Source organism: Clarias gariepinus, chromosome 18 (genome assembly GCF_024256425.1).
Source record: "Clarias gariepinus isolate MV-2021 ecotype Netherlands chromosome 18, CGAR_prim_01v2, whole genome shotgun sequence".
NCBI lineage: Eukaryota > Metazoa > Chordata > Actinopteri > Siluriformes > Clariidae > Clarias > Clarias gariepinus.
The window spans coordinates 25540574-25568349 of NC_071117.1; the positions used below are offsets into that span (position 1 = coordinate 25540574).

The window sequence follows — 27776 nt, forward strand, 5'->3', positions numbered from 1 at the left end:
AGTAGGGGGCAAACACTTTTTCACACCACTCTATCACAGTGAGTATCATCTGAATGAGTAACATAATGATTATAAAAAAGTCAAGGAGTATGTTTGCCACACAGGTTACATAAATAGGATTAAAGATTTAGATAAACAGAATATATTATTTTGAAATCTATATGGAAAAAAAATATATTTGCATCCGCTAATGTTGTGCAAATTATGAACGCCACAGATTGTCTTCAGCCTTCAGAGATCAACAGATACAGTATATAATATTATAAATTTGTTGATAAAATATACAGTAGATCAAAGATTTTTATGCAATTACAATCAAGTGCTGCAAACACACACTGACTAACCTTAATAGTTAGAACAGATGAAGTTGAGTGTGTTGCTCTGAGGCAGGCTGATCCACTGCTGCTCTCCTCCAGACTGAACTGCTCCGGTTCTCTCCTCATTTGTACAGTTTTCGAACCCTGTCCCGTTCCCCAGGGCCCAGTCCTGGAAGCAGATCGTCTCTCCAGTCACCCAGTACCAGGAGCCCAGAGTGCAGGTGTGACGCAGGCCGAGCCACACGTGTTCAGTGGAGGCGTTTCGAGCCACTTCCTTCACCCAGAGCTGCATCTCCTGAGTGAGCACTGAGACCAGGTCATAATGATTGTTCCTGCAGTATCTCAGAGCTTCTTTCCAGGTCAGATTCTGCTTGATCAATACAAATTTATCTGAAAATAGATGAACATATGTTTTAGTAGACACATGTATTCCAACATCTTAACAATGTATAATAGATACAATGTTTAATGCTGCAGTATGTGTTACATTTAAGAATTTATTTTTTACTTACATAAAAACACAAAAGATAGGTCAAAATGTGTCAAATAAATCTAGGGACTAAATAAATAAATATACATGCCGAATAAGTGTAGTGTAACTCACTCTCATGGTGGCAGATGAACGGGAGGTTTTCTGTACAGTCCACATCACTCCAGTAGAGTTGATCAGACACGTTGACTGCAGTACATTTTAAATCTTTACTGGGTTTGTTTAAGCTCCAGTATCTGAATGAGGAATTACTCTGATCTGACCACGTCCAGGAGTCATTAAACAGACCAATCCAAACATAATCATTAGGGGAATTCTCTCTTACATTCTTGATGTTCTCGTTCTCAGTTTGGTTTCTCACACTGATCAGGTCGATGTAGTTCTTTCTGCAGTAGGTCTGAGCATCACGCCAGGTCTTCGTCTGATTAATCAATGTGTATCTACTATTTTTTGCTTTATTTTATGAGAAAAAAAAAAAACTTATCTAAATTAGATGTCGGCCAAAAGATCAAAGACCACAAATAATACACAAAACTCACCCAAGTACTTTTTCTGAATCTTAGGCTTTTTAATTTTTTTGCTTTTACATCATCTTGCAAGTTCTTACCTTCATAACACACAAAATTTTGTGATTTGTCACACTTGTAATCATGCCATGACCCATCCTTCTTCATCCCAACACAGTACTCATCGTTCCCTTGGTTGTCTGGTTGACCACTACTCCAGTTTCTGTAAGTGTCTCCATCTCTGTAGAAAGTTTGGTCTGCCAGAGACCACTGCCATCTCCCAGTGTCTCCTCTCTGTAGACCGATCCAAGCTTGGTTTACAGTTTCCATCTTCAGTGTGTTATTCAGCTTCATCATCTCTTCCATGTTGTTGATGGAGGCGAGATCAGTGTATTTCTGTCTGCAGTAAGTCTGAGCTTCACTCCAGGTTTTATTCTCATTCACAAAGTGATAGCGATGAGGAATATATGTCTCTGTACCACATGCTGCAGCGTGAAAATACAGTAATACAATAATAATATTAATAAATAAATATTGATGCTGTCCCAGAAAACAACAAAAGTCATAAATATAGATCTAGCTTCTCACAAATTAACACAAATCAACCATGTTAACCAACACATCAACACATAACTTATAGTGCACACAACACTGACCTGAGGAGAACAGGAAAACCAAAACCCATTTATGACTCATGCCTGTAAATAAACACATGCTTTGTTAAATCAATACTTAAGAAAGTCATAAACATTGTTTCATATCTGATGAATTGCTTGTGCCTTTATGTACCAAATATCCTACTGTTTTTTTTTTTACATTAGATGTTACCTTGTTTGTTTATCTTGTGTACAGGTGGAGATGATATGATGGTGTTTGTAATTGCATGTAAAAAGGTATAAAACAGTATCATACTTTTGTGGCAATGAGTCAAAAGCAACATGATGATAAACAGGGGTGGGGTTTAAATGATTACATCATTGTTAGTTTAATGGGATTTGTAGTACAGTGTCTAGTCCTATGAACTCTCTTCCCCAGCAGAGCTCTGACCCCTCCTTCTGACACACCATAACATTTTATTTTGTCTTTTTTTTCTCACGTCAAGCTGAATCTCTTGAAGGGTAAAAATAATATGTGTTCTCTTTTAAACAAATCTCTGTTGGTCTTTTCATGGTACTGCAAAAAAAGTACATGCAGATGAGTAGATAGATGTTCAGGAGACACACAGTGATCAAAAATGGGGAAAATGATAGAATAGATCCAAAAGAAAAAAAAGGGACAGACAAACCACATTTTACCATATTTTATACGATGTCTATCCACAAACAGTATAAATACAATATTTTCTGTATTAAAATTATACTCTTTAGTCTGAGCTACATTTATATTAAATATGATTTCAAGTGAAGCATGTGTTCTGGGAAATAAAATAAAATAATGAAATAACACTAATTTCCACTACATCTAGGTCTGGTACATACAACACAAACAATCTCTTACTCTGGTTATTACAGTAGATTGTGCATTACTGCTAAATATACGTGTAATAAAGCACTGTTATAATTATTTGTTTAAAAAGTATTAAAAAATGTACTCAACTACAAGTATATAAACAAATTCTTTATCCATACCTGTAACGTTCTTCATGGACCGGAGCAGTGAATATTATAAATCCTCCAGTCCTTCTGTTCTTCTTCCTTTTTCACCTTCTGCTCCTGACCTGGACAAGTTCAGTTATATCCCTGTCCTCTTTTTTAACTCCTCCCACTTTATTTTCCTTATTTTTTACTTGTTTCCTTATTAATCAGCAGTAGCATTGAGCTGACGGTGTTGTTAAACAGGAAGCATCAACCACTTTGCATGAGGCACGATGAACTGGGGACCCAATGACAAATATCCTTCTTTCTCTCATCTCTAGATGAGTGACAGTTATAGCAACTGAGCCAGAAATCAGGAAGCTTACAGTATAAGGATGTTTTGTGGGGATTTTATGTAAAGTTGATTTGAATATATATTAAAATCATATAAGTAAGACCATTGGGTTTTTTCAGAAAGACGCTTTTGTGTAAATTTCACGTTTGAACAGAGATTAAATAGCGACACACATTAACATTAAAGTCACACCTGTGGACCAAGAGGTCGTTTGTTTTGTAAATGTTTTATTCATCTCCATATGCCAGTATATTATATTTTACATGTAATAATACATTTACACAGCATGTTACACACACTATGTATGTAGCACATGGTACATAATGCACACGTCTTTATTTTTTAGGGTTGAACTACTTAGTGAAGTAAAAAGAGAGAGTCTGAGAGTCTGTTTTCTTTTTCAGACTGTTACAAACATTTCACATTTTTGGTAAAATTTGACAAAGATTTACAAATGAGCATGGTCCATTTTTAAGGCAACATTCACAACATAATTCTGTAACACATTTAATAAAGAATATTTCTGCCTACTTTTAGTATACAGACATTGACTACTCTTACAGAGTTAACTCCTGGTTTTATTCATCTAAATTCTCACAAATTAATACACAAATAAAAGAAAATGATGATCACACAAATGTAACATTAATTATAAACACATGAACAGACACAACTTATAGTGCAGACAGCACTGACCTGAGAAGGACAGGATAACCAAAACCCATTTATGCCTCATGACTGTAAATAAACACATTTTATTATATTTATACTTTTAACTCATTTTATCTTTTTTAAATAAACAAATAATTTTGGCTTTTTATTATTACTTAAGAGAGTAATAAACATTGCTTCTTTTCTGCTTCTATTTAGTTTTCTACAGTATATATCTGACTTGCTGTTTTAGTTTTTTTCACATTAAACATTACCTGGTTTGTTTACCTTATATACAGGTAAAGACGAAGGGGCGGTGTTTGTAATTGCTGTGTAAAAAGGTGTAAAAATGTATCATACTTTTGTAACTAATGGAACAAGCAGTTATGTTTTGCAAAACAACATGGTGCTAAAAAGTATTTGGGTTTGAACAAATACATGATCACAAGGTAACTGGATATTCTTCTACAGAGTCTACTCATTCTCACTCACGTCTATATTGCTTTATTTTGTATACAGAGTCACGGGGACCTGTAGCCTATCCCAGGAAACGAGGCGGGGTACACCCTGGACAGGGTGCCAATCTATCGCAGAGCACACACACATACACACACTTACATGCTCATTTACACACTACGGGCAATTCGGGAGCACCAATTAGCCTAACCTACATGTGTTTAGACTGTGGGAGGAAACCGAAGTGCCTGGAGGAAACCCACCAAGCACAGGACAGAACTCCATGCAGACAGAGACGGGAATTGAGTCTGGCTGGGAATCAAACACAGACCCTGGAGGTGCAAGGCGACAGTGCTAACCACTACACCACCGTGCCCCCCTCTACAAAGTCTAGTCAAATAAAAAATTAATTTAATCTTTTAAATAAGGATAAGCTGAAGTTATATTAAATATGAGTTCAGTTAAAAAACATATTCTAAAAAATTAAATGAGTTAATCAAAGTGTTCAGTTTTATTCAAGTGATTGAGATAAACATGAGCTCACAAACTATGGTTGAGAATCACCTAAGCCTCTTCTGTCACACCCAGTGATACACTTTTCTACATGTATAGGTATGGTACATAGCAACACACCTTGTATACCCTATTAATTTAAAAAAAGCAAACCAACTAAGAAAAATGTCAAAATTATTACAAACACCTTCAATCAAATGACAGCACTAGAATATAAGAGAAATGCTGTTATTTTACAGACTATTCCAAAATTTATAAGATCAAACACCTTCAAGTAAAGCAACACAATTTTACAATAGAAATCCTGTTATTTCACGGATTTGTAATACATTCTTATGAACTCATATATTCAATAAAGTGTTAACAAAAGTTAAGGTTGTAATAAATATTTTTATATTGGAATGCAACATAACAATGACCTGAAGAACTGTGACATAATATAATATAAGTATAATAATACAAAATACAATAATTCCTTATTACAATTAATACAATAAAAACACAAGTATTACAGTGCAATCCTAAAATGAAAAACAAAATGTAATATTTAGACTTTAGTGCTGTAACAATGAAATATTCTCTCTCATGAACTTTTACAAAACTTTATATTCAAATAAAGTATAACTACATACTTTTTTTAACTATAGCTTTTTTATTCTTCTTTCTTGTGAATAAAATGTAAAATATACCACCAAATGTCAATTAATTTGCAGCAAAATACAGTAGACCCAAGAAAGAATAATGATTTACCAAATAGAAAAAAACAACAACTAGATCCTTGGTTTATAGGTTGATTGAAAAAGAGAAAAAAAATTGACACAAAACGATCAAAGACAAGGATAAGCACACCAAGTTTTTTTTTTTTTTTTTTTTTTGTAAAAGATTTACTAAACACATAGTAAAATTCGTCCAAGAATGGAATCAAGGACAGTAGAAAAAAGAAAAGGAACTTTCAGTTTTATTTTTAATATAGCCGGTGCCATAAGCAATCATAAATTAAAGGTAATGATAATTAATGTTTCATGTTTTTTTTTTATTTCATATTTTACTTCATCATTTTACTTGATGAAGTAAAATATTTTATATAAAAGTAAAATATATTTACTTTTTACATTTACTTACTTCATTTTACTGCCTTTTCCGAATGTTTTGATGTTTTTGTGCAACAAATTTGATCATGATGTTGAAAATTGGTAATTACAAATACAAACACAATAATGTTTCACAATACACAATTCCACCTTAGGAACTCGACTCTAGAACAGATTAAATTTATATGTCGAAGTACTATTTTTTTTTGTGGAACCTTGGATTGCAAGCATAATTGTTCTGAAAGTGTGCTTGTATATTAAAATACTCGTAAATCAAAGCAAATTTCCCCATAAGAGATTATAAAAGCTCAGATTATTCATTCCACACCCCAAAAAATATATATATTTATATAAATAATTAATACAAAATATAAAGTTAAAATTAAAAAAATGAAAAAAAATAAAGTAAATGCCAACAGATAAGTGTTTCCATTAGTGTTTGTATGTGGGCACACGCTGTGTACCGTATGTGTGTGTGTGTGTGTGCACGCATGTATGCGTGTGTGTGTTTGTGTGTGAAGCTAAAGAAAAAGAAGAGGAGAAATGACAACTTCCCCTTTCCCTACTCTTGTCTTACACACACACACACACACACACACACACACACACACACTATTGACCTTCGACTGCGCACACCCACTAATGGAGTTACTACTGTAAAATCAAAATAAAACCAATTAACCTGCACTTTATTTTTGAAAATCCTTATGTCCGAATACGCAGGTCTAGAGTAAAAAGCTGATGGCTGGATTGCCCTGATGACATCACAGTTAATATTTTATGTAGGCTTTAGAATAAAAGTCATTACAACAAAATAAAAAAAAAACTTTTTATTATTATTTTTAAGGTTTACAATGTGTGCATGTGTGCTGCACTTAGTATCAGTCTTTTGCATTTTGTGATTTTGTTACGATACGCCAGGTCATGCCCACGTCTCCAGACAAGCCATGCTCACCTGCTCCTCCAATCCACACTCCACTCCACTCTTTTCCTTTTGCCGCCTCAATCCTCGCTTTCTGCACACCTGTTCTCTGTCTTACTTTATCACCTCTGCCTATTTAAACTCATCATCAAGCAACCTTTCTCTGCCAAATTATTGCATGCTCATAGCCCAGTTTTCTCTTTTTCACGCTTCTCGCCTCATGGATTAAACCTGTTCGCTATACTGACTGACCTCCTGGCTTTGATCTCCCGCTTCCCCTTCACCACCACGAACCTGTCTAGCCCGCAGGATTTATTACAACACAAACCGCAGGTATGCGCTTCAGCAATTAGAGCTTTTCTCTTCATCGCTTCTGTCCGCAACTGCCTATATGCTGCATGTTGGATGCCGCATGCACCTTGTCACTCTGATCTCCAGTGCCCCCGTTCATCACCACCCTCATTGAATATACAAGCTTCTCGTTTTCTCTAACCAGGGTATTCCACATTAAATTAATTAAAACTCAGTTTAGTTGTTGTGTTTGCTTTTGCGTCCTCCAAGCCTGCTGACATGGACCAGCCATGACAGATTTACATTCTTTAAAGGCATGATGCAGCCTACAGCCTTGTCACTATGGAATTTAAATACTTAATAAAAAAAAAAGAAAAATGACTTCTTATACATATATTGAGATATAGTTTATTTGAGATATTAATTCCAGAAGTGATTACATGGCATATTCAGTAAAAGACCAATTGACCGATTTAATATGAGAGGTATAAAGAAACCAAAAACCCTGCAAAAAAATATATATACATATTAAATTTGTAGGAAATTATAAAGCATGGATTGTTTTTTTTCGTTGAATGAGTAACAATAAAGAACCATTTAAATGTATTAAACAAATTGTATAACTTAATATACAATTAAATTGTATAATATATACTTATAAAATCTTTTTATGACTTCATGTTGTTTATAGTGTACATATGGTCACAGAAAATTATTTAAGCTAAAATTTAAAAAGCTGATTACACTGATTATACTAAATAAACATACAGTATACACAAATACACCAACACACAAGTTAAAAAAAAAAAAACTCAAATATTATTAAAGAAAACTAAAATCTAAATGAGTAACATTATAATAAAAAAATATTTATAGAGTTTGTTCGGCACACAGGTTACATATATAGGATTTAAAAAATTGGATAAATATAACATTATTTTAAAATCTATATGGAAAATGGAGATTTGCAGCCACTGATGTTGTACAGATTATGTACAAAAGTGGGTTATAAAACCCACAGATTCTCTTCAGCCTTTAGGGATGAACAGATACAGTATATTATAAATGTATTGATGAAATATACAGTAGATGGTAGATTTTATGAAATTACAATCAAGTGCTGCAAACACACACTGACTAACCTTAATAGTTAGAGCAGATGAAGTTGAGTGTGTTGCTCTGAGGCAGGCTGATCCACTGCTGCTCTCCTCTAGACTGAACTGCTCCGGTTCTCTCCTCATTTGTACAGATTTCGAACCCGTTCCCGTTCCCCGGGGCCCAGTCCTGGAAGCAGATCAATGATCCAAAAACCCAGAACCAGATACTCTGGATGCAGTCATAACGCAGTCCGAGCCACACGTGTTCAGTGGAGGCGTCTTGAGCCACTTCCTTCACCCAGACCTGCATCTCCTGAGTGAGCACTGAGACCAGGTCATAATGATTGTTCCTGCAGTATCTCAGAGCTTCTCTCCAGGTCAGATTCTGCTTAATCAATACAAGTTTATCTGAAAATAGATGGATATATGTTTTAGTAGACACATGTATTCCAACTTCTTTAGAATGTATATTATATACAATGTTTAAAACAGTTTAACTAACTCAAAAACACAAAACTTAGGTAAAAGGGTGTCAACTAAACTACACAAACTAAACTAAATATACATGCCGAATAAGTGTAGTGTAACTCACTCTCATGGTGGCAGATGAACGGAAGGTTTTCTGTACAGTCCACATCACTCCAGTAGAGTTGATCAGACACGTTGACTGCAGTACATTTCAAATCTTTACTGGGTTTGTTAGAGCTCCAGTATCTGAATGAGGAATTACTCTGATCTGACCACTTCCAGGAGTCATTAAACAGACCAATCCAAACATAATCATTAGAGGAATTCTGCCTCACATTCTTGATGTTCTCGTTCTCAGTTTGGTTCCTTACACTGACCAGGTCGATGTAGTTCTTTCTGCAGTAGGTTTGAGCATCACGCCAGGTCTTTTGCTCCTTAATTAATTTGTAACCACTACAGCCTGCTTTTAATAAAAAATTAAATAATTTATGATGCAGGCAATTAACTCATGCTTAAATCATATTTCTTTCATTTTTGCAATCAAAGACCAAAGACCACAAATCAAAACTCAAAAACAGCAAATAAAATAATTATTTTTCACGAATCTAGAGCCTTCTAATATTTTTGCCTCATTTTAATCATCTACTTGCAGTTTTCTACCTTCATAACATACGAAATGTCGGGATGTATCACAATTATCAACATTCCATTTCCCATCCTTATCCATTTCAACACAGTACTCCTTTTGCTCTTGGTTGTCTGGTTGACCACTACCCCAGTTACTGTAAGTGTCTCCATCTCTGTAGAAAGTTTGGTCTGACAGAGACCACTGCCATCTCCCAGTGTCTCCTCTCTGTAGACCGATCCAAGCTTGGTTTACAGTTTCCATCTTCAGTGTGTTATTCAGCTTCATCATCTCTTCCATGTTGTTGATGGAGGCGAGATCAGTGTATTTCTGTCTGCAGTAAGTCTGAGCTTCACTCCAGGTTTTATTCTCATTCACAAAGTGATAGCGATGAGGAATATATGTCTCTGTACCACATGCTGCAGTGTGAAAATACAGTATTATAATACTATAATTCATCATGTTAAAAAATGATGCTGTATCTCATAAATAAACAAATATAGTCATAATTACACACATATAACATTAATTACTTACACATTAACACACAGATTATAGTGCACACAACACTGACCTGAGAAAAACAGAATAACCAAAACCCATTTACTCCTCATTCCTGTAAAAAAACACATGCTTCATTAAATTGATACTTTAAGATTTTTGTGTTTTTATTATATTTTTAATAAACAAATAATTTGCGTTTGTCATTTTATAAATAATAAATATTGCTTCATTTCTGCTGAATTGCTTGTGCTTTCATGAAAAAAATGTCCTACTGTTTTTTTACATTAGACCTAATCTTGTTCGTTTATTTTGTGTACGGGTAGAGACGATGTAATGGTGTTTGTAATTGCATGTAAAAAGTACATAAAAAATTATCGTTTTTGGAAATGAGTCAAAGAGCAACATGATGATGGGGGGGGGGGGGGGGGGGGGTTAAATGATCACATCATCATGAGTTCAATAGCATTTGTACAGTGTCTAGTCATATAAACTCTCTTTCCCAGAAGAGCTCTGACCCCTTCCTTCTGACACACCATAACATTATATTTATTCTTTTTTTTTCACGTCAAGCTGAATCTCCTAAATGGTAGAAATAATGTGTTTTCCCTTTAAACAAATCTCTGTTGATCTTTTCATGTTACTGCAAAAAAAAACAAAAAAAAAAAACACTTCATGCAGTCAAGCAAATAAATGTTCAGGAATCATGCTTACACAGCGATCAAAAAGGGGAAAATGATCGAATAGACAGAAAAATTAAAGAGACAGAATTTGCAGAAAAAACATGTTTTACCACTAGACATGATTTCTATTTATAAACAGTATCCCATTTTCTGTATAGAAATTATAATGTCTAGTCTTTTGAGTTTAGTGAGGAGTAGCTAAATGTATGTTTAACATGTTTCAAGTTTTCGGAAATACATCTGGGTCTGGTACAGTACATACAGTACAACACACCATACATAATCTCTTACTTTTAACGAAAAGAAAGCCAACTAAAAGAAGCTGAAACAAACAAAATATTTCAAACAATCTCTTACTCTGGTTATTACAGTAGACTGTACATTACTGCTAAATATATGTGTAATAAAGCACTGTTATAATTATTTGTTTAAAAAGTATTAAAAGTTTTACTCAACTACAAGTATATAAACAAATTCTTTATCCACACCTGTAATGTTCTTCATGGGCCGGAGCAGTGAATATTATAAATCCTCCAGTCCTTCTGTTCTTCTTCCTTTTTCACCTTCTGCTCCTGAACTGGACAAGTTCAGTTATATCCCTGTCCTCTTTTTTAACTCCTCCCCCCCTTTGTTTTCCTTATTTTTTTACTTGTTTATCAGCAGTAGCATTGAGCTGACGGTGTTGTTAAACAGGAAGCATCAACCACTTTGCATGAGACATGATGAACTGGGGACCCAATGACAAATATCCTTCTTTCTCTCATCTCTAGATGAGTGACAGTTATAGCAACTGAGCCAGCAATCAGGAAGCTTACAGTATAAGGATGTTTTGTGGGGATTTTATGTAAAGTTTATTTAAATACTGTATATTACAGTCATACGAGTAAAATCATTGGATGTTTACAGAAAGACAACTCTACTAAAAAATAAATAAATAAATAAGCATGCCTTTATGTAAATTTCACATTTCACATGTATAGCGACAAACAGTAACACTATAAAAAGTCACACTTCGGGACCAAGAGGTCATTTGTCTTGTAAATGTTGCATTCCTCTACATTAATGAGGGTTCACCAACAAAAAACTGAAATAAAATATATCCAATTGAAATAATTTCTAAAATACAAGATCTTAGACAATAGTTTAGGAACTTCCCATCTCCATATGCCAGTATATTATATTTCACATGTAATAATACATTTATAACACACTATGTATAACATAACACATGTCACAAAATGCACACATCCTTATATTTTAGTCTTTTAGGGTCATAGCGGGGATCTCTATCACTCACTTTCCTTCTCTCTCTCTCTCTCTGGGTTGTTTTTTCGACCCAAGCGCTGGGTTGCCTCTGTTGGGTCATTTTTCTGGGTTATTTAAAGAGAGTAAGGTAGTTTTTGTGTAAACCAGCTGCTGGGTTAAAGTTTGCTTGGCCCCTCCCCCAAAGTTCCCCGGTGGATTCAGCGGCTGTCAGCTTCGTGTCTTCTCTTTTGAGCTCCCACACCGCTAATGACGGTTCATCCTCCTCCGGCATTTAAGGGAAAATTATGTTAAATACAAGGTCTGTATCCACATGGTCACTCACCTACACTGTAAACCCTAATAAGTTCACAGAACTCAAAAATTATTTTGTAACAGATTACACAAAAGTATTTAAGTGATGTTTTTAAATGTTTTAAGTTTACATAAAATAAAAATTACATTTACATTTGCCTTAAATTATCTCAATGCTATCTTATAATTATTGATATTCCACAACTTATAATTGGGGAGTAATTCACTAATAATTTTCAATATTTTTCAACTCATATAATGTGGAAAATACACTTAAAATTTTCAATAATTTTTAACTCAAAACGTGGGAAATGCACTCAAAATAATTTTTAAAGTGAAATACTGATGTCGGCCCACTACACAATTATAATCAGCTAATATTGTAAGAAAACATGAAAGTGACACCACAGTGGCAATTTAACAACTTTTTTTATTCAACACAATGTGCTTTTTAAAAGGCACAAATTAAAGTAGCTCAGTCAAAACAAAGTGCTTGTCATAAAGTAAATCAAAAGGTAAAGGAAATGACTCCATAAAAAAATCTGTTTTAAATTAAGTGTTAATAGTTCCATATTCTGGTAGTAAACATTGCTACAGAGTATTTATTCAGTATTTTGGGTCTCCATCTCACATTATGATAAAAACACAAAGGATTCATGATAAAATTTAATAAGATTCTAAGTATAATCCATCCTCAACAGCAATGACAACTATTAGAATGTGGAAAAGTTTAACACTGTTTTTAAATGTTTTGGCACTTACGGTTCCTTGAAAAACACAAATATCATTCAAATAAAATACTGGTTTCTACTGTGCCGTACTTCAACTGGCAACATCAAGGTAGTGCATCAAGGTAGGCATTAGGCAACAGAACATTAAACATGTATAGTGCACGAATTGAACAGTCGTTTCCCACGTTATTTTGTACAAAAAACTTTAGCAACACGTCAATGTTGTGAATTATTAACAATCAGTGTATTAAAATCTGAGGTAGAACAGGCAAACAGTCACATCCTAAATTTGAGGTAGAAGAGGCAAATGATATTTGTAAAGAGGGGAACAAGAACAAACAAACAAAAAAACTTCAATACTCAGCTCAACAAATCCATTCTGAATGATTCACTCACTGAACAAATCATTCTTCAGCGTCAGCAGACGCCCTTTCAGTGGTTTGTTGTCCTCAAGACACACCACAACTTTTTGAATAAATGTGAATGTAAGTTCAAGATTCTTTGGGTACTGTAGGTCTAGTGCATAGATGTACCCAAAGAGCAGGAGAAATGAGTCAGCCAAATTTGTGGGACCACTCACAAGTATTTCATCCTCCACGACAATACAGATGCTCTCAGGGCTGAGGAGGGACGCATCAGTAGTGTCATCCATGACGACTGTCAGGAGAGCCAATGGAGTGTCAGTGAGGTCTGGACCATCTGCTGACTATAAAAAACAAATTATACAAGAATGAATTTAGCCCCTCAAAAATACAAATCATGCTAATGATGTCACTTAGCATTTAGACTGCAACTAAGCTACATGTTTAAACTATTTTCTGTACATATTGCTTATATCTTATGTTAGTTTCACACCCATCGGTTAACACTTTTTGAGTACTGGAATGCTTTATACTTACCTTTTCATCATTTCTACATGTCAGTTTGTAGAATAACAACTCAAGTGAACTTCATTAACAGGTCCTGGGGGGTATTCCAAAAGGAAGTTCAACATACTCTGAGCCTAACCCTGAACTCTGAGTTGACTTACCCTGTGAAGTGAAACTCTGAGTTTTCAGTTCCAGAACAGCTGATCTGAGTTAGGTAAGTCGACTCTGAGTATGTCAACTCTGAGTTAAGCCTGTGCCTGACGACTAGTAAAAAGCCATCATAAATAGAGCTCCAATACTGTGATCGACCATGGCAACAGGTGAGAAAACAGGAAGCAGATATTTTCTGGCCGCCGCCATAATAAAAATCACTGACAGTTTTAAATGCCGTTGTCTTTTTACTTTGAATGTAACATCACTTTCTTTTATATTAGCCTTTGAGGAAGTGGTTAAATGTTATTCAGTGTTTTATTTAATTAAATTTTAGACTGTTTTATTTAATTTGAATTGGCTGAAAATGAAATATAAAAAGATTTTCACATTGGCTCCTCACTTTTGTTTTTATTTGACATATTAAAGTAAATGTTTATTCTTAAATATTTAAATTTGTTTAAATTTTCGGCCGAAATAGCATTATCGGTTTCGGCCGAAACGTAAGAAAGCGCCGAAAATAAAAGCCGGAATTGTCGCCACGCCTGTCCCATCCTCCCGTCTCGTTCGCGCTGTCATTACGCATCAAACACGGAGTATGTCGGCGGTTTGGAAGCACTTCAAAGTTTCAGATGAGGACAGCAAAGTTGCAATATGCAACATTTTTTTAATACAAACAAAAAGAAAATATTTTAAACATGTTTTTTAATGAAGCCATTTTCGGTATCGGTTTTCGGCCAAGTGCATCCAAAAATTTCGGTTTCGTTTTCGGCCCAGAATTTTCATTTCGGTGCATCCCTAGTTTATTCAGTAGATATTTTAACTTGTAGTAGCTTTTACCACCAACAGATGCTGTTTAACACACATCTGTGTCCTAACATCCTGCTGAGTAGATAAACATAAAGTGCTGCTCATCTCCACCACGTCCAACAGAGGGTCCTGAACTGAAAACTCAAGAGTCTCACTTTATAGGGTAAGTTAACTCAGAGTTCAGAGTTAAGCTCAGTGTTTGTTGAACCTACTTTCTGGAATAGCCCTCTGGAATGATTAACTCAGAGTTTTCCTTATCTCAGGGTTCACTCTAAGTTTTCACCTAACCTGCTTTCTGGAATACCCCACTTGTTTTCCTAGAGATCTTTGAGTGATGTTATATGTTTAAGCTGACTGGATAGCTAGGCAAAGGGATCGATAGTGAGGCCAGTACACTTACGTTGCAGGTCCTGAAGAACTTGAAGGCATCTTCACGCAAGTAGACAGGAAGTGCACGAAGGACGAGGGCCCGTCTCATATTTATATCACGTTGTTCCTAGATGGACAAAAAATATCCATTACAATAGTAATTACACAAATGCAGAGCAAACACTTAAAAAAAAATCTAAGTGTTAAATAGCTCCATATTCTGATGGTGGTCATTGCTATAGATGGTAGATACAGTATTTTGGGTCACCATTTCTTCAGTAAAACATTTTTTAAATAAATAATTTTCTATTGTAAATACTTAAATAACTCAAAGGAAAAAACTCAAAACTGTAAACCAGATTTTTACAAAAACAGTAGTTATTTGGACTTCTTTAAACTGAAGCTGATAAAGTATCTTTTTAAGGTACCTCTTTCTGATAGAATACATCTTGTCAAGACATTTATCTCTGATGAGATTGACAATGTTGTGTTCATGCCATAAACACTTAACCTCTCAACCAATTCACACTCTGGCTTCTTACAGTTGTCCGCAAACATTCTATTAATAATCTGTTTCTGAATCATGCAAAGTTAAAAATTCACCTGAAAGTCATAAATCCTTATGAGCTTGGCTAGCTCCTGCGCTATCTTGCCAGTCTTGGTAGCCTTGTCTCTGAACAAGGTGATGAGTTTAGGCGTGTGTCTGTCCAGCTCCTTGTAGAATTGATTGCGCAGGTTAATGTTGTTGATTCGGTGAAACTCTGCAAACACCTGTACATAGACAGAATTACACAGAAATGTATAAAGATGAACTAGGAACAGAAATGTAAATGTATTTTGAGAAGTTTTTAGTTGGCAGGTAGCAAAACCAAGGGCAATTCCATTAGGGATGAGTCAGAACCAAAGTCAAAATAGAAAGTTAATTGTCTTTTTTTTTTTTACTTAAAACAGGCCGTATAATGTTATCTAAAGGAAATCTAATAATAAACCTCTGTATATTTTGTTTACAGTGAATGGCAAAAATATGTTACAGCGTGATGTGTTGTCAACTTTTACATTTGCTTTTTGGTGAATTTATTGAAAATTTCGATTTTTAAATAGTCATTTAAATATTAATCATGTTCAAAGTGGGCATGCTAAAGAGTCATGTTGATTAATTGCTCTCAACAGGGAGAACACTAAAATAATAAAAAAAATATATTTATTTTTTTTACCTGTGACTCCATAAGTAGGGCTGGCCATCTGCTCATGACATCTCTCACCCGTGGAGCTACAAGGGCTCCAACGATTTCTTGGCGACGAAGAGCATAGGATGTGTTCATGAGCTTGCCTATGACTAATTGGTTTCTCTCAGTCTTTTCGACTTCATGTATGATTTCTTCTCTCATTGTTTCCAGAGTGGCTGGGGTTTGATCCTTCGGTAGGTTAATAATGTAGTTGACCTCAGCTTTTTGAGCTTTCTTTATGTTTTGATGGGGGTGATCTTTGTCGGGGTTGTTTCGGCTCCGCCTCCCTGTGTTGATGGCTACTTCTGCAACCCCAGCTTTGGCCAGATTGTTTACGGTAAGACGCAACCTTATACCCTATGTGACGTTTCCATCCCAACTCCCCGTCTTCACCAGTCGTCATTCTGAGACATGGATGAGCTGTAATCAAAGCTTTAGCAGCCATTGCCAATTCCTTTTCATGTGGGTATGGTTTAAAACTGTAGATCGTTTCTGCCATTTTTCTAAGGATTTCACTCTTATGTGACCTCTTTAACTTCAGCAATTTTCCTGATTCTTCATAAACATGATTTCCTTCTTCTAGAATATGCTCCATTTCATAACCAAAACCAGGAACAACAAAGTGATCAGGCCAACTCTTCTGCCGCTGTAATGCATGTGGGAGTATGTCTGTGTCAGAAGATGCAGTAGATGTGGTGTCACCTTCAGGTCTGACGACTCTCAACGTGCCCTTTTCTGGTAACTCCTTGATGTCCACCAGTAAACAAAGCTCACCATCAAAGTCCGGATCCTCATAGTGCAGGCTAAAGTCCTCATCCAATCTCGGCTTGAACCTTTCTTGCATTATTTCTTTCAGCTCCTTCACTGACTTTGGTCGCTCAAGTAGAGTAAGTTTCAGGGCAGTGTCTCGTGCGACATACACACGTAGCACATGCTTCTGGGCAGCAGCCATCTTTTGGTTCCTAAAGACAGAAAAACATTTATTTTCATGGAGAGTGAAGGTGACACACACAACATTTACATGTCCACAGACCAACTGGTCCAAACAGCTCCAAGAGAAGGTTAGTTATCTGTTTACGTCCTTCAACAAACCTTCAGTTTAATAATATGAAACGTTTGGGTGTCAAGATCAATCTTCCATCTATGTTGTAAGCACAGAGAGTTGTTTTGTCATTTAGCTCTGATGGGGTGTGAACAGTCAAATTGTTTGGGAAAAGTTCATAGGATCTCAGGTGTTCAATGTAGTGTGTTGTGTGCTCTTGGCAAAGAAAGACAATTGTACCGTTAACCAGGAGAACCTTTTGAATTCTAAAGTAATTAGGCAGTCCTCCCTCTTGTCCCACAGACAAAAACATTCCTACATCATAATCAGTTCCATCAATGCAGACCTTTGATGTACTGTAAATAAAATTGCTTGCTGTTATTTGTTCAATGTATGTCTTGGCGACATTTGGAAGCATTGATACCAGTACAGAAGAGACATTTGATGTTTGCTGGTGAGGTTTAAAGAATCCTGAGGCACTGAGGTGGTATGCTACCATGTATTGATGCCTGTCTGCAAGTGTTTTTAACACATTTTTAAAGTTGTGTGTGTCGTGCACAACTCTCTTAAAAAAACGGTGTTTACCCTCAAACCTCATCGTCCACAAGTGTACAAGGGGCCCAAAACGGCGTACAAGGTCAGGATAGTGTTCAACATAGTGATGCTTAGGACGGAGTTTGAAATCTGGAAAAGCTTTCTTCAGCATCTCTTTATGATCCTGTATCTTAGATTGTAAATACTGGATGGACTCCTCTGTGAATTCTGAGCACAGCGATAACTCTACTACCTCTTTTAAGTCCATTAGCACAGTCCATGCTTCATCCTCTTCAGGAACTGCATTCCCAATAATTAAAGGGAGCAGTCTAAGCAATGTGGCATTTTCATGGCCATTACCTCCAATGCTTTTCTTTACAGCGAAGGACTGTGGTATTTTATGAGGTTTTTCAAGCTTGTCTGTGTGCTGGTACGGAAACGATAGAATTCTCTCATTCAAAAATTTAAGGGTGAAGTATTTGTGACGGATCATCTCTCCGATACACAGGGCGAGCTCTACAGGCACAATGCCTTTAAAAAGATCGTGGAGGGCATCAGGTGGAAAGCCAGTGACGGTATGAAAATGTTCTAGATGCTGGCTCAGGACACAATCTGCCTGAACACCATTCTGACTCTGACTTTCCCCATGCATTACAGCATGCACATCACTATTATGGCTGTCTTTTGTCCTAAGACTGAACTCTTGAGTCTGAAGTTGAGCTTGTGTTGCTGTGCAGAATCTGCAAAAATATTCTGCTCTAAAAGACTTTGAAAAGCCTGCCAAATCATGGGCTGCAAGATTGTCAGACACTACACACATGACTGTTCCTTGAACTACCTTACCAATAGACTTGGTACTTGAACTACCTTACCAATAGGCCAGGGGTAGCTCAGTGGTTAAGGCATTGGACTACGGTTCGGAAGGTCCCAGGTTCAAACCCCACAACCACCAAGTTGCCCCTGTTGGGCCCTTGAGCAAGGCCCTTAACCCTTAACTGCTCAGATGTGTAATGAGATAAAAATGTAAGTCGCTCTGGATAAGAGCGTCTGCCAAATGCTTAAATGTAAATGTAGACTCGATGAATACCCCATCTTGTTCAAGGGTACGGAGGTCTCTCAACAAAGGACCAAGTGCTTTTTCATAGCCAAATGTCTGTATATCAGCCAATTTACATAAAGCTGCAAGCTGAATCACATGAAGGGCTGATCGGTATTTACTGGGAAGATTAGCAAGCGTCCAATATACTGAACATATTTTGTGTATTTTGCGTGACGTGCCAAGTGGATTGGCTATTTCCAAATCATCAATGTACAAAATGAGTGGAATCTTTAACTCATCTGAAGACAAGAATGTGTTCTCTTTGAAGTACAAACCATCTTGGTGGCTTACATAATGACCGTTTTGTGCCACTTTTGTTTCCTTAAGTTTGTCCAGAATATCTGTATGATTGAAGATTTTTTGTATCATCTCAAGAATGGGAACATGCACTGCTGTGTGTCCTGGCTGTAGCAGATACTGTACAGGCTTTACTACAGGATAATTATTTTCGAAGAAGGTTTTCCTTCTCTTGGTTGAGGATAACTGCTTCCCCTTAGCTGTGGCACTAACAATAACATTACTGTCCATAACAGTACTGACAACCTCATTTAGAAGTGTAGACTCTGTAAGACCTCTCTAATGTCATGTTTGACTATCGGTTGGGACAAGGAAAATATCTGAGTCAAATGTTCAACTATTTCCTGAGATGCCATGTCAGATACATGAAGAATAGAGTGCATCTTTAGGAATAATGATGCCAAGTTATGGTTTAATTGGGCTCTTAAAGTGTCTGTGTCACACTGACTGTTTACCTCATTGAGGTCAAATGTGCCCGCAGACCCTGCACTGTGACTTTCAGCAAGTTCCCCAAGACTTTCCGCTGCAACTACAACTAGGGCACTATCTTTGTCTGCCAATACGACACATTCACCAAAGTCTGAATCACCACCATGTTCTCTACTTTTGTGTGCATTAAACGCTGAGTAGCTATTTGTTCTGTAATTACAGTTCTTGAATGGGCATGCTACCATCTCATGACTTCGTAAATGACTTCTCAAATGACCAAATAGAATTTCCTCAGAAAAGGGCTGCTTCAAGTTACACAAAGGACATGTAAAAACAACACATTCCCCTTCAGTTGGATCTACTTTACGTGTATCATTATGAGATCTTGACAGATGAGCTTTCATTGCTTCGAATGATGGAAAAGTACAAATACAACTGTCATAGAAACATGGCAGGGGGGACACTCTTGAATATTGGCTATGCAGTACAGTATAGTGCCAAAATAATTGCCCGCGGGTATTTGATGTTGCAGAACACAACTTGCACTTCCACTCCATTGGGCCAACTTCAGCCTGCAATTTAAATATTTTCAATGAAAGTCTAAACCAAGTTAAACATTAAGATAAAATGTGTGTCAAATATATCAAAAACATTTACTGTACACTTAATTTTAGTAAAAATGAAAACGTTAAAAGATGAGCAATTTAGTTATTAACAAGCAAAGCATCAAAGTTGTGTGCTTATAGATCTGCTATTTCTGTTTTTGTTTTAATAATAAGTATTAACCCTCCTGTTACCCTAAAATCCGCTTACAGCTTTTTTCCAGTGGGGCCATGTTGACCCCAGCAAGTGAAACCTCCAGAATATGACTTTTTGACTAAAATTGTGTCAGGTTATTTATACCTTTGTTGACTTGTTAAATAGGCCTTTTAAATAAACTGACCCTTAATGCAACTGGTCACAAAAAGGGTAGAGGACATAAAAAAAAATATCATCATGTTAATTTTATGTTTGCAGAGTTGTCCTCATTAAATTAGGAAAAGTCATTAAATCTGAAGCCCAAAAAATAATGTTAATCATATTTTTACAGGCGTTAAACATCGCATAGGGTTATATTGACTCCGAGGGTAACAGGAGGGTTAATAAAGGGTTCAAGTGATCAACTGTGGACCCCACAGCTGAGATAAAAGCATTTAAAGAAATAGCAAAGTAATCACTGTGGAAACACATAAAATAAAACCAATTGTTAATAACACTCTTTCATAATACATCCTACCTGAACTGTTAAAATGATTTCAAGATGATCTCACAACCACACACTTGAGCCTACGAAGAAATACAAACACAAGTCTGGTTAGCATCATAACAACACTTTGACATTATGTTATTTAGCATTGTTCGTTTCACGCTAGCTCACACATACACACAGATCGACAACCTAAAATACGGACACTTATTGAAATACGTATACTCACAGTACTCGCATGCATTACCGGCGAACAGAGATACCAACAACAACCGGCAGAAACCGGAAAGCAGGGATAAAGTTATGCTTTTGGCCCTCGCCAGAGAATTTAGACTCGTGGACCCAACTTCACCATCAGAATCCCGGGCAAACATGCATTATGGGAAATGTAGTTCATACAGGAAACCCGCTGATAACGTTTCACCGTTGTAAGACGTATCTGTCACATTCAACAACTTCTAAAGTTACATTTACTTGGATTTGTAAACTTATTACAAAAAAAATCACTGTGCACATTGGACAGATGTATTCTTAGTTCCAAATTTAAGACTATTTATCGAAATTCAATAGTAAAATAAAAACCTTATACCCCTACCTAACCTTCGCGGTTTTGCGCGGTGGCCATAAGTACGGTTCATCATGATTTACCGCGAGTTTTTGGTGCTGTGATTAGGTTTCCATCTTTCCGCGTGAAAAATTAAACATGTTTAATTTTTTTTGCCAGTCCTCGCAGAAGCTTGCGGTCCTTACAGAACTTTGCGGAACGTTGGCGGGAAATCGCGGTGCCTAACTCCGCATCTCACCGTCAGTCAAACCGCATAGGTGAGATAGGGGTATTAGCGTTACTTACCAAATCAGGGCTGATACTAAGACGGCGCTTAAGAAAACGAGGGCAATAAAACTAACGAAAAAAACCGAAGTGGTGGTGGTTTGAAGCGGGGGGATAAAAGTGCGCATTGCAAACAAACAAAAACAAATTAAACTGTGTTCCACATCTACGCGGGCTGGCCAAGACTTCCCCACATCAAGGCAAAATCAAAATGGCTGACTCAGCTTTCCTGAGGGAGAGATAAGCCCCACCCACCAGTACGTTATGACGCTACTGTGTGGTTTCTAAACTTTTTGAGCGTTCCACACAAATTAGCTATGAAATATGGAGCCCTATTCAATTAAAGTGGCTTAAATCTCAACTAAGCTTAACACTTTATAGTTTGGTCAACTGCATAACGACATTTGACTGTTATGACCCTATTAGTTATGAGCTAGTACAACTGTTTGGGATTACAGTGTAGGTCACATATGACAGAAAAATTATTACCATATGTAAGATTTATTACTGTAACCGTGTTAAGGTAACTGTACACTCAAACTTTCAGGCTGGTCTGAGGTAAGATAATTTAGCTGACAATAGCTGCTACTTAGCCAAAGAACCCCACCTGTGTGTGAAAGAAACGGATAAGATGTCTGAGCTTTTTATCTTTTTCTGTAGAATGTTTGCAGGGTGATGAAGATGGTGAAGTGGTGAATGAACGCTAAACTGTTAACTGTAGTGCTAGCATGACTCAGGCATTTAGTTAGGTTGCTAGCGTTAGCAACCACATTAACTAGTCTGACTTTAAAATATAATAATATTAAAAAGTTTTATCCTAAAAGCCATGCTTATTTTGCTTATTTTATTTTTGGTAGTAGCTGTCTCTATGTTTTTGTTTTAGGTTACCTATACCCTAGCTTTGTAATTTTTTATTTACAGTAGTATCAATCCTATTACACACTAAATTGATAGTCTTATTCAGTTTAATCTTTGCTATTTAACAAAATCTTTACTTTCTTAATTTTTTTTCTTTCTAAGGTTGAAACCAACATGGTGGAATACCTCCAGCAGGCTGAAGTGTCAAGGCCGTACCCTACATCCTGACGTTGGGAGATGATGACCAGCGCTGCTCTCAGGCATTCGTCATTCTGGTGGGACAGGCTCTGAAGCAATACACACTACTTGGAGCGGTTGATGTGTGTTTCAAGGCATTTTATATTAACTATCCAAGGCAGTCTCCTCCTGTATAGGACTTTTTGTAATGTTGTTATGTTAAAATGAAACCAGGGCTGGATAGTTTTGTTCTGCAGAAAAGATACTTGAAGTCACAGAGGTCCTGCTCTGTAGAAGCTTCCTCAACCTGTTTGTTCAATTACTCCATTCTGCCCTAGTGAGTAATAGTATAGTAATGATGTTGCTGTTGATTGTATACAGACATTAGGTGACATGAAATAGCTTGTCTTTCTCTTTTTTACAAAGTTAACTGGTTTTATTCACATACCTTGGTGGGTTACACGGAACACAATTTAAAGAATTAAAAATAAAGCCAACAAATCTTTTAAGCTTACAAGCAAAACTTGTTTATTTTTTTAAGTGTCTTTAATTGAACATAGGGAAAAGCCATTTAATCTATGGTATAGAGGTTAGAGTGACTGTGAAGACAGTGAAGGCCACTGTTTCAATATGTTTAATCAGGCATTTACAAGACAAAGCTAATTTGGGCTTAATGGGCCACAAGTTTGTATTTATAGACGGAGGAGTTTTGTATGCTGACTTCTGATAGAACCTGATAGATCGAAAGAAACCCTTAACAAACATGTTTCGATGCTGCCCATGGTTCTGGTTAACTTGTCTTGCCTTTCTTTTGTTCCTTTTACATAATAATTAATTAATTACTTCTTACATTGTGTTCTTACATAATCCCTATCCTTAGACTGGCCTATCCAGTCTGCATTTCGTACACTATACTTTTTAATTTTGTAATATTCTTACACTGAAAAAAGTGAAACTGCTGTGTCATTGATACAAAGTATGTTTCTACATTGATCTGATGGAAATTTTTGATTTCCTATTAGAGACTGATATTTTTACGTTGCTTAAAAGCAAACATTGAAGCCCCTGGTTAAAACTTAAATGTAATCTCTTTACTCAAAGGACATTTCTACTTCAAACCAAAAGTTTGCCATGTCACATGACCTCATGACGTAGTATTATCGCGGACTGAATCACGTTTGCTGGCGGCCTTAGTTTTTCAAAGAAAACAACAGGTAAGAAAGCAAACTCGTCATTTCTATGGTAAATGTTTTTTTTTCATGGGCAAATTTATGATTTATGTCAGGAACAACTACTTTGTAGATTGAGTTTTGTGTCCGTGTTTGCTACTGTAGCTAAAAACACCTATATTAACTACAGTAGCATTAGCGAACTAACGCAGTTTTTTTTCAAAAACACCGGAGTTTCTACGCTAAGTCGGCTGTGCCGAATAACATGAAATTAATTATATTTAAGTACCATGAAAAATTTATAGAAAAAGTGACCTAAACATAGAACAAGCCAGTTTGGAGTAAGTGATGTTTGTAGTGTACTTATAGTTATGTCTAAAACCTTCTGGACTTGCTAGCGTGTAAGTAATGTAATATCGCTAAAACTATATTCCCTTGTATGAAACGGGGCATTCGCACATGTTCCTGACATACTGGTAACACTTTATGACACGTTTTTAACGTTATCAGTATATAATCCCTAATACTGGCAGCAATTTGACACGTTGATTTAACGTTACTATAAGTAAAAGTACAACAGTCCACAAGTTGACCGACTAAATTAACCATGTAAATTAAATAAAATGTGAAATAAAATACAAAAACAGTAAATTATTTATATATATAATTATTAAACAAACTTCCAATTTGCTTGGTAGTAATAGCATGAATTAATGGGCGGAGCACTGTCCCACTTTCAGCTAGTGTTTACTCAGACCAACAAGCTGAGGTTAACCATTACTATGTCATGAATGAAGTTTAAGAGTAAAAATGAAATCTTTATTCACTTTATGGCATTATTTTACCCATACTGCAGAAAATAAGTCCCAAAATGCACAAATAAAAATATTATGTGGATAAATTTTGAAATGGAAATGATACAATAGAATTTCCGTTAATTTAGTAAATGTCAGTGTAATCTAAATATCCTAAAATAAACTCCTGACGAAGTACTGAAAAATAGTAGTTGAATTATCTGATAATATCAGAGAATAATTTCAATTATCCTGCGAAACTGAATTATGTTCATGGGTTTATTGTATTATCAGTAGTGAGCACTTGCAAAGCAACAAAATGCAGTTATTTTAAAGGTGTGTGTGTGTATGGGGGGGGGGGGATTCTTTCTATACACACTGTAATTAAGATTTGCTAAGAACTTGAGCCAGTCTAATTTGTGTTTATTCTTTTTTTTAAGATCAGTAATTAGTTTCTGAGAATTTTAACTGCTCCCCTTCAAGCAAGATTGCTGGTTTCCTTGGACAAGCAACACTACAAATTAATTGAGATCATTAGAAACAAGGGAGGAATGGTCAAAGAGAAGACCAGAGATATAATCTTTATCTTTAAGTTTTTGATCTAGTATTTACTTGCTCAAAAAAGCAGAAATTAGCTTGGTGTCAAATGTAACATTGGGAATGGAAGCCACAGGAGCTGGGCAAGTCATCCAAATCAAGTTGGCTGTGACGCATTAAATTCTGTTTACGCACAAAATTAACACATAACACATTGAATTGAATTTAACACATATCTCTCCGTGTCTGGTCGACGCCGCTTCCGGGTTCTCTCGCGCTGCATTTGCGCATGCTTGCGAGAGCTTAACCCTGTGACCAACACTGTCTCTGGACAATCATACACACACTCACACACCCGCATACATCACACACATTGTTTATATTTTTATAGATTGGTTTTTGTGCACCTTGTTTGTTTGTTTGTTGGTTTGATTTGTACAATACACTTTGGTTTAGTTTACTACAAGCTATTGTGTCGTGTCTTTACTTGTCCCACCTCGATTGTGCAATACCGGAAGTGTTGTTTAGAAGCCCGTATTTTGATTCCCGACCCCGTAGCATAGTAACTAGTGGTTTAATTAAATCCAAACGTTACATAGTGGTGGCCCGTACGTACGGGGAATCTGTATTTTTTGGTATTTTCCGATTTTGTGTGTCTTGGCTGAACAAAATGGAGGCTAATCACGATAATGCTAATGCTAGTAATGTCGGGAAGGCCGACTCTGTTGTTACTAATAATGTGCTGGATGATGTAGAGGATGCATTTGTTACACGCCGCAACCTAACAGCTAAAATAACATCATTGATTAGCTCCCTGTACATATCAGATAGACATGATGATGATGATGATGATGATGATGATATTGTTGCTTATGTGTCTGATATTAATGCTGTGCACACAATGCAAACTGAACTAAATCAATGCAAGGAGGATGTGGTGGCGCTTACAGACAAAGTGAACACGTTGAAGCAGGATTTTAGACAATCCATAAACAGTAGTTCAAACAGAGAAACCAGTTTTCGTGAAGCAGTGGACGCTAGCTTAGAAGGGCTGGAGCGCTACAGCCAAGAGGCTCTAGAGAAACTGGAGAGAGCTGTGACTGACTGACCGGAGGAAACTCCGGCTAACTAGTACTCCCACCATCCAAAGGTTATAGGCCTACAGCCCTGCATCTTCTCAATCTACTGCTCTACATTCTTCTAGCACTTCAATCACAGTGCCTACGGCAAAGGTACAGCAAACAAGCAGTCATGTTACATACGACATTCCTCCTTGTGTTTCAGCACACTCTTCTGCTCAGCTTACCTCCTCAGTTTCACCCTCTTCTTCTTCCTTTTATGGTCGACCGCCCATCCGCCTGGAGTTTCCAGCCTTTGGCGACGCTTTAGAGACGGCGGATGTGCTCAACTTCATCGAGCAGTGTGAGAATTATCTGGAGATCAGACCACTACCCAGCCCAGAGCTGCTAGGAACCCTCAGCACAGTTCTACGAGGACCTGCTCTGAGCTGGTGGAAGGCAGAAGAAGGCAAGGTGAAGGACTGGAAGTCTTTGAAGCAGGCATTCATGGTCGCATTCTTACCTGATGACTATGGCACGGAAGTTGAAGACAACTTAAGGTCTCTGGTACAGCAGCCTGGACAATGCCTGAGGGACTTCGCCTATGACTACCGCGCCCTCTGTCTAAAGTGGAAGCCTGATATCTCAGAGGAAGAACTGGTGGGTCGAATCCTGAATAACATCAACCCAAGAGTGGCAGGATGTCTAAGAGGAACTGGGAACACCGTTGAACAGCTGGTAAAGATAGGTTCCAGGGTGGAAAAAGACTGCAAGAGCACCAAAGACTACTGGCAGAAGGTGGAGTCTCAGCACAGTAAGGAGAAGAGCCATAAGAAAGCAGGTGAGCGACCTTCTTCAAAACACGTAGCGGGACTCTCCACTGCTCAACCTCTGGCAACTTCTTCGCTTCTCCTGATTCCAGTAACAGTGCGAGGATGGAAGGTGAATGCGGTGGTCGATACAGGAAGCGATGAGGGAACATCTATAGAGGCAGCTCTGCAAACAGGAGGTCAAGTGTGATGTTCCTTCTCCTCAGAAGTTTGTCATGGCTGATGGAAAAACACACCAAGCGCAAACCCAGAGAAGGCTGCATTACATCTGGCACACTATTGAATGTGAGCTGGACACGTACATCATGAGCAACTCTCACCTGGCCTTCCCTCTGATCGTGGGACTGGACTTCTTAAGAGCCACGGGAGCCATCTTGGACATCGCTCGGGGAGAGTACGGGCTGAAAACAGATGAAGGAGTCGTTTATCATCCCTTCATAGCGTCCCAACCCTACTCTTTGCCTTCTAAGTCAGCTCAAAGGAGACACACTCACCTCCCTGCTACAGCTAATCTGTATCTCGCCTTACCTGTGACACCTGATGAGCTAATATGCGCTGATGGAAACACAGAAAGCATGACATCCTGGGACACCGACAATGAAGAGGAGCTGCTGAAACTAATGGC

At 36.9% G+C, this 27776-nt stretch overlaps 2 protein-coding genes across 2 annotated transcripts; both read right to left on the minus strand.

Annotated features, from left to right (window-relative positions):
• Nucleotides 1-345: 345 nt before the first annotated feature.
• On the minus strand, nucleotides 346-2009 carry LOC128506354 (macrophage mannose receptor 1-like). Its single transcript, XM_053476774.1, has 4 exons — nucleotides 1970-2009; nucleotides 1415-1798; nucleotides 922-1260; nucleotides 346-707 (listed from the first exon to the last, which is right to left on the minus strand). Exons 1-4 carry the CDS (start codon nucleotides 2007-2009, stop codon nucleotides 346-348), a joined length of 1125 nt encoding a protein of 374 aa, XP_053332749.1.
• Nucleotides 2010-8309: 6300 nt separating this feature from the next.
• LOC128506355 (macrophage mannose receptor 1-like) lies at nucleotides 8310-16348 on the minus strand. Its single transcript, XM_053476775.1, has 7 exons — nucleotides 16289-16348; nucleotides 15630-15797; nucleotides 15058-15153; nucleotides 13409-13534; nucleotides 13225-13276; nucleotides 8856-9191; nucleotides 8310-8671 (listed from the first exon to the last, which is right to left on the minus strand). Exons 1-7 carry the CDS (start codon nucleotides 16346-16348, stop codon nucleotides 8310-8312), a joined length of 1200 nt encoding a protein of 399 aa, XP_053332750.1.
• Between the last annotated feature and the right edge of the window lie 11428 nt (nucleotides 16349-27776).

Coding starts and splice junctions, on each gene's coding strand:
- LOC128506354 (XM_053476774.1), bottom strand. CDS start 2,009: ATGAGTCATAAATGGGTTTTGGTTTTCCTGTTCTCCTCAG. Junction 1,261..1,414: donor AAATTTTGTGTGTTATGAAG/GTAAGAACTTGC, acceptor CATAAAATAAAG/CAAAAAATAGTAGATACACA. Junction 708..921: donor GTTCATCTGCCACCATGAGA/GTGAGTTACACT, acceptor ATCTATTTTCAG/ATAAATTTGTATTGATCAAG.
- LOC128506355 (XM_053476775.1), bottom strand. CDS start 16,348: ATGAACACATCCTATGCTCTTCGTCGCCAAGAAATCGTTGGAGCCCTT. Junction 13,535..15,057: donor AGTTCTTCAGGACCTGCAAC/GTAAGTGTACTG, acceptor TGTTTTTTATAG/TCAGCAGATGGTCCAGACCT. Junction 8,672..8,855: donor GTTCATCTGCCACCATGAGA/GTGAGTTACACT, acceptor ATCTATTTTCAG/ATAAACTTGTATTGATTAAG.